The sequence below is a fragment of the Oncorhynchus tshawytscha genome, unplaced genomic scaffold (assembly GCF_018296145.1).
Source record: "Oncorhynchus tshawytscha isolate Ot180627B unplaced genomic scaffold, Otsh_v2.0 Un_contig_4107_pilon_pilon, whole genome shotgun sequence".
In the NCBI taxonomy this organism is placed as follows: Eukaryota; Metazoa; Chordata; class Actinopteri; order Salmoniformes; family Salmonidae; genus Oncorhynchus; species Oncorhynchus tshawytscha.
The window spans coordinates 190,001-197,488 of NW_024609536.1; the positions used below are offsets into that span (position 1 = coordinate 190,001).

Here is a 7,488-nt window from a genome sequence, read left to right on the forward strand (position 1 = left end):
CAGAGACAGACAGACAGACAGACAGACAGACAGACAGACAGACAGACAGACAGGCAGGCAGAGCAGACAGGCAGGCAAACAGACAGACAGAGACAGACAGACAGGCAGACAGACAGACAGACAGACAGACAGACAGACAGACAGACAGACAGACACAGAAAGAGACAGGCAGGCAGGCAGACAGACAGACAGACAGACAGACAGACAGAGAAAGAGACAGACAGGCAGGCAGACAGACAGACTTTATTAAAAATCACCTGGATGGCACAGAACACCTCCTTACTGGCGTCCTGTTTAGGGGCCCTCAGCAGTTTCTCCACCCCAACGAGATGCACCGTGAGCAGGCCGGAGACGCGCTGGGCGCACCGTGGCTGGTCCGACAAGTTGTAGACTCTGAACGAGCTCAGGTCAGAGGTCATGGTCACTCCCTCCTGGCTGGAGTGGTGGGTGGAGCGGGGTGGTGGAAGAGGGGGTTGTGGGCCGAGGAGGGTCCCCTGGTCCACCCTGTTTGGGCAGCAGCTCAGGTGAATCTCCGTCGCTCAGGTAGCCCCCCTTACTGGCGGCAGAGGAGCGTCCCCTGGAGGAGCGTCGTTGTGGTCTCGCCGGGGCCGAAGTGTCCAGGTGGTACCTGCTGATCACCTCGTTGGACTGCTCCTTACGGACGTCTGGGGGTGATGTCCCCTCTCCACCCCCGTCCCCTCCTCCTCGGCCCGTCCCCTCCTTCCCGTGGCGATGGGAGCGAGAGGAGCGCAGGCTGAGTTTACGGCGGAGTTCGGGGAGCTTCTTCATCTTCATGGAAAGGGATTTCCGGACCATTCCTGGGGATTTGATCCTGTCCATCATGCTGCTGGCCACGCCCCCTTTCTTCTGGGCACCGGGGCTGTCTGAGGGGACTGACACACCTCCTCCGGAGCTGGAAACACCCCTTCTCCACCTGCAACCCCGAAAGACTGCAGTTCCTCACTCTGGATCTGTTGAATTACATCTGAGATGGATGGAGAGAGGAGAGATGATGGAGAGAGGAGGGGAATGGAGATGATGGAGAGAGGAGAGATGATGGAGCGAGGAGAGGATAGAGATGGAGAGAGGAGAGATGGAGAGAGGAGAGAGGATGAGAGGAGGGGATGGAGAGAGGATGAGAGAGGAGGGGAATGGAGAGAGGAGAGGGATGGAGAGAGAGGGATGGAGAGAGGAGGAGATGGAGAGGGAGGGATGGAGAGAGGAGGGGAATGGAGAGAGGAGAGGGATGGAGAGAGAGGGATGAGAGAGGGGAGAGAGGAGAGAGATGGAGAGAGGAGGGATGGAGGAGAGAGGAGGAGGGGAATGGAGAGGGATGGAGGGGAATGGAGAGAGGAGAGAGGATGAGAGAGGAGGGGAATGGAGAGATGGGAGAGGGATGGAGAGAGGAGGGGATGGAGAGGAGGGGAATGGAGAGAGGAGAGAGGAGAGAGGAGGATGGAGAGAGAGGGAGATGGAGAGAGGAGAGGGATGGAGAGAGAGGAGGGGAATGGAGAGAGGAGAGGATGGAGAGAGGAGGGGAATGGAGAGAGGAGAGGGATGGAGAGAGGAGGGGAATGGAGAGAGGAGAGGGATGGAGAGAGGAGGGGAATGGAGAGAGGAGAGGGATGGAGAGAGGAGGAGAATGGAGAGAGAGAGGAGAGGAAATGGAGAGGGAGGAGAGGGATGGAGAGAGGAGAGATGATGGAGAGAGGAGGGGAATGGAGAGAGGAGAGGGATGGAGAGAGGAGGAGAATGGAGAGAGGAGAGGGATGGAGAGAAGAGGGGAATAGAGAGAGGAGGGGAATGGAGAGAGGAGAGGGATGGAGAGAGGAGGGGAATGGAGAGAGGAGAGGGATAGAGAGAGGAGAGAGGAGAGAGATGTCATATAGCAACAGTAGTTATCTGTAGGTGACTACACTAGCTTCATGTGGCTACAGTAGTTATCTGTAGGTGACTACACTAGCTTCATGTGGCTACAGTAGTTATCTGTAGGTGACTACACTACCTTCATGTGGCTACAGTAGTTATCTGTAGGTGACTACACTACCTTCATGTAGCTACAGTAGCTTGTTCTACAGTATGTACTTACCTGGGCTGTCTCCGTCTCTGTCTCTCCTACTGCAGGCTGAGCTGTCTAATGTGATGGCTTTGGTTTGATGGGCGCTGTCTGGGCTGGAGCCACCTGAAGGGCACTGGTTCTGGGTGGCATGACGCTCTAAACGGGAGGCCCCTCCACCTCCACCGGTGCCAGGGCTCACCACCATCCCTGCCCGTCGCTGGCTCCTCATCTGGGGATCCTCGACGTCTCTGACAGCCCCTCTGTCTCCCTCCTCCTCCAGGGGTTCTCACTATCTAACCTAACACCCCCTCCCCTCCTCCTCCTCCTCCTCCTCCTCCACCTCCTCCTTCTCCTCCACCTCCTCCACCTCCTCCTCCTCCACCTCCTCCTCCTCCTCCACCTCCTCCTCTTAAACGTCCTAAACCTCCGATGCCACGCAACACGTCCTCCTCCTCTGGAATAGGGTTGTACCAAATGTTGTTGTCCCCTTCTGTGCGTTGCCTCAGCTCAGCGAAGCAGTTGGGGGGGAGGCCTAGACGCGAGTAGGACTCGTCGGCAGCCTGGCTCTTTCCTGTGGACAGTACCCAGGCTCGGCTGCTCCTGTCCAGGGTCTGGAGATAGGCCCCTGACCCCGAGGACTTCACCATACAGGAGGAGACACAGATCTCAGCGTAACCTCCTATAGGGTTGGTGAACTCTGGGACTGCGGTGTGGACAGGGGGAGGAGGCTCACAGAAGGAGGTGCTACATTGTCCCTGATGCTCCCAGTCTAAATCATCACACCTCCTCCTGTCCAGCCCGGCCTCCACTAACGTCTTCTGGCTCCAGGCCTGTTTGGCGGTTGAGACCTGGGCCTTTCCTGAGCTGCTATCCGAGTCACAAGCCCCGTAGAGCAGGCTGTGAGAGCCCTCTGTGCCTGGTGTGGAGGCCAGTTTGGCCCACTGCTGTTTCTTGGCCACTGTTATCTGGGTGCGTGGGGTGGTGGTGCTGTCCTCCGGTGGAAGGGTCGGGGGTTCAGCCTCCTCTGTCGTTACCGTTGACAACGATGAGGATGAAGCGCTTTGGATGACATCACTCTTCCGCTGGATGTCTGGAGGGAAACAACGCAACTATTATGGTCTGTATTATGGTCATTATCCAGTCCAATAAAGACTGTATTATGGTCATTATCCAGTCCAATAAAGACTGTATTATGGTCATTATCCAGTCCAATAAAGACTGTATTATGGTCATTATCCAGTCCAATAAAGACTGTATTATGGTCATTATCCAGTCCAATAAAGACTGTATTATGGTCATTATCCAGTCCAATAAAGACTGTATTATGGTCATTATCCAGTCCAATAAAGACTGTATTATGGTCATTATCCAGTCCAATAAAGACTGTATTATGGTCATTATCCAGTCCAATAAAGACTGTATTAGGGTCATTATCCAGTCCAATAAAGACCGTTCCTAATGACACGATGGGCAACGAGAGACGTTCCTAATGAAACGATGGGCAACGAGAGCGTTCCTAATGACACGATGGGCAACGAGAGACGTTCCTAATGAAACGATGGGCAACGAGAGACGTTCCTAATGAAACGATGGGCAACGAGAGCGTTCCTAATGAAACGATAGGCAACGAGAGACGTTCCTAATGAAACGATGGGCAACCAGAGCGTTCCTAATGAAACGATGGGCAACCAGAGACGTTCCTAATGAAACGATGGGCAACGAGAGACGTTCCTAATGAAACGATGGGCAACGAGAGACGTTCCTAATGAAACGATGGGCAACCAGAGACGTTCCTAATGAAACGATGGGCAACCAGAGAGGCGTTCCTAATGAAACGATGGGCAACGAGAGACGTTCCTAATGAAACGATGGGCAACGAGAGACGTTCCTAATGAAACGATGGGCAACCAGAGACGTTCCTAATGAAACGATGGGCAACGAGAGACGTTCCTAATGAAACGATGGGCAACGAGAGACGTTCCTAATGAAACGATGGGCAACGAGAGACGTTCCTAATGAAACGATGGGCAACCAGAGACGTTCCTAATGAAACGATGGGCAACGAGAGACGTTCCTAATGAAACGATAGGCAACGAGAGACGTTCCTAATGAAACGATGGGCAACCAGAGACGTTCCTAATGAAACGATGGGCAACGAGAGACGTTCCTAATGAAACGATGGGCAACCAGAGACGTTCCTAATGAAACGATGGGCAACGAGAGACGTTCCTAATGAAACGATGGGCAACCAGAGACGTTCCTAATGAAACGATGGGCAACGAGAGACGTTCCTAATGAAACGATGGGCAACCAGAGACGTTCCTAATGAAACGATGGGCAACGAGAGACGTTCCTAATGAAACGATGGGCAACGAGAGACGTTCCTAATGAAACGATGGGCAACGAGAGACTTTGCTGTCACAGAAGGACAGTAAGCATTTCCTTTACCACTGTTGATTTGTGTGACTGACTTGGTCCCAAGAACAACATTTTTTTTCAAATGTGTTTCTGTCTACAATGAGTCATGAGGAAAAAGAGAAAAGTTGGAAAACGAAAGAGCATAAACAGCTTGAGAGCGAAGGAGAGGGGTAAGGGGTTAGCTATTTAGTGGTTTGTTAAGTCTCTCTCTCTCCATAACTCAGTCCCATCTCTCTCTCTCTCTCCTTTGCTCTCTCTCTCTCCATACCTCAGTCCCATCTCTCTCTCTCCATACCTCAGTCCCATTTCTCTCTCTCCATACCTCAGTCCCATCTCTCTCTCTCTCTCTCTCTCTCTCTCTCTCCATACCTCAGATCCACCTCTCTCCCTCTCTCTCCATACCTCAGATCCATCTCTCTCTCTCTCTCTCCATACCTCAGTCCTCTCTCTCTCTCTCCATACCTCAGTCCCATCTCTCTCTCTCTCCATACCTCAGATCCATCTCTCTCCCTCTCTCCATACCTCAGATCCATCCTCTCTCTCCATACCTCAGATCCATCTCTCTCTCTCTCTCCATACCTCAGTCCCATCTCTCTCTCTCTCTCTCCATACCTCAGTCCCATCTCTCTCTCTCCATACCTCAGATCCATCTCTCTCTCTCTCTCCATACCTCAGATCCCTCTCTCTCTCTCCATACCTCAGTCCCATCTCTCTCTCTCTCTCCATACCTCAGTCCCATCTCTCTCTCTCTCTCCAAACCTCAGATCCATCTCTCTCTCTCTCTCTCCATACCTCAGTCCATCTCTCTCTCTCTCTCCATACCTCAGATCCATCTCTCTCCCTCTCTCTCCATACCTCAGATCCATCTCTCTCCCTCTCTCTCCATACCTCAGATCCATCTCTCTCTCTCTCTCCATACCTCAGTCCCATCTCTCTCTCTCTCTCCATACCTCAGTCCCATCTCTCTCTCTCTCTCCATACCTCAGATCCATCTCTCTCTCTCTCTCCACCTCAGTCCCATCTCTCTCTCTCTCTCCATACCTCAGTCCCATCTCTCTCTCTCTCTCCAAACCTCAGATCCATCTCTCTCTCTCTCTCTCCATACCTCAGTCCCTGCTCTCTCTCTCTCTCTCCATACCTCAGATCCATCTCTCTCCCTCTCTCTCCATACCTCAGATCCATCTCTCTCCCTCTCTCTCCATACCTCAGATCCATCTCTCTCTCTCTCTCTCCATACCTCAGTCCCATCTCTCTCTCTCTCTCCATACCTGTCCCATCTCTCTCTCTCCTCCATACCTCAGATCCATCTCTCTCTCTCTCTCTCTCCATACCTCTCCCTCCTCCCCTCTCTCTGTCCCATCTCTCTCTCTCTCTCCAAACCTCAGATCCATCTTTCCTGACATCCTGGATTCCTCTCTCCCTGTTCCTTTCTCTTCCCTCTCCTTCCTCTCCCCCCTCCTCTGCTCTCTCTCTCTCTCCTCTTTTTCCTGTGGCTGTCTTCCCTCTCCTTCCTCCCCCCCTCCTCTGCTCTCTCTCTCTCTCCTCCTCTTTTTCCTGTGGCTGTCTTCCCTCTCCTTTCTCTCCTCCCCTCCCCTCCTCTGCTCCTCTCTCTCTCTCTTTTTCCGGTGTCCTCCCTCTCCCTCCTCCCCTCCCCTCCTCTGCTCCCTCTCTCTCTCCTCTTTTTCCTGTGTCCTCCCTCTCCCTCCTCCCCTCCCCTCCTCTGCTCCCTCTCTCTCTCTCCTCTTTTTCCGGTGTCCTCCCTCTCTAGTTTGTGTGTGTGAGCCTGGTGACGTCCAATAACATGGCAGGAATCATGAATAACCCCACTGTGTCTGTCTATAGTCTAATCCGTTATATACAGTGCCTTCGGAAACTATCCAGACCTTTCTCCACATTTTGTCAGGGTTACAGCCTTATTCTTAAAAAAAAAAATATATATATATATTTTGCCCTCATCAATCTACACACACATTTCCATAAGTATTCAGACCCTTTACTCAGTACTTTGTTGAAGCACCTTTAGCAGCGATTACAGCCGCGAGCCTCCTTCGGTAGGACAGCCGCGAGCCTCCTTCGGTAGGACAGCCGCGAGCCTCCTTCGGTAGGACAGTCTCGAGCCTCCTTCGGTAGGACAGTCTCGAGCCTCCTTCGGTAGGGCAGTCTCGAGCCTCCTTCGGTAGGACAGCCGCGAGCCTCCTTCGGTAGGACAGTCTCGAGCCTCCTTCGGTAGGGCAGTCTCGAGCCTCCTTCGGTAGGACAGCCGCGAGCCTCCTTCGGTAGGACAGTCTCGAGCCTCCTTCGGTAGGACAGTCTCGAGCCTCCTAGGACAGCCGAGCCTCCTTCGGTAGGACAGTCTGGAGCTTCCTTCGGTAGGGCAGTCTCGAGCCTCCTTTGGTAGGACAGCCGCGAGCCTCCTTCGGTAGGACAGTCTCGAGCCTCCTTCGGTAGGACAGCCGCGCGAGCCTCCTTCGGTAAGACGTTTCTTCTCTCCGTTCTTCTCTGCAGATAAAGGCTGGTGGAGCGGCTGCAGAGATGGTTGTCCTTCTGGAAGGTTCTCCCATCTCCACAGAGGAACTCTAGAGCTCTGTCAGAGTGACTATCGGGTTCTTGGTCACCTCCCTGACAATGGCCCTTTTCCCCTGAATGCTCACTTTTCCTGAGGAGTGGCTTCTGTCTGGCCACTCTACCATAAAGGCCTGATTGGTGGAGTGCTGCAGAGATGGTTGTCCTTCTGGAAGGTTCTCCCATCTCCACAGTGGAACTCTAGAGCTCTGTCAGAGTGACAATCGGGTTCTTGGTCACTGACCTTCTCTTCCCGGATTGGTCAGTTTGGCTGGGCGGTCAGCTCCAGGGTCTTGGTGGTTCCAAACTTCTTCATTTAATAAAAATGATGGAGGCCACTGTGTTCTTGGGGACCTTCAATGCTGCAGAAATGTTTTGGTACCCTTCCCCAGATCTGTGTCTCGACAAAATCCTGTCTCGGAGCTCCACGGACCATTCCTTCCACCTCA

The 7,488-nt window shown here is 53.0% G+C and overlaps 1 protein-coding gene across 1 annotated transcript in view; it reads right to left on the bottom strand.

Moving 5' to 3' along the window:
- Window positions 1-7,021, bottom strand: part of LOC121845050 (rho GTPase-activating protein SYDE1-like) — a gene marked incomplete at its 5' end in the record, with an annotated part of 32,945 nt that extends 25,924 nt beyond the window's left edge. Inside the window, 4 exon segments of the mRNA XM_042315755.1 lie at window positions 258-402; window positions 437-934; window positions 2,531-3,149; window positions 6,511-7,021. Coding sequence (XP_042171689.1) covers window positions 258-402; window positions 437-934; window positions 2,531-3,149; window positions 6,511-7,021 — 1,773 coding nt within the window.
- Between the last annotated feature and the right edge of the window lie 467 nt (window positions 7,022-7,488).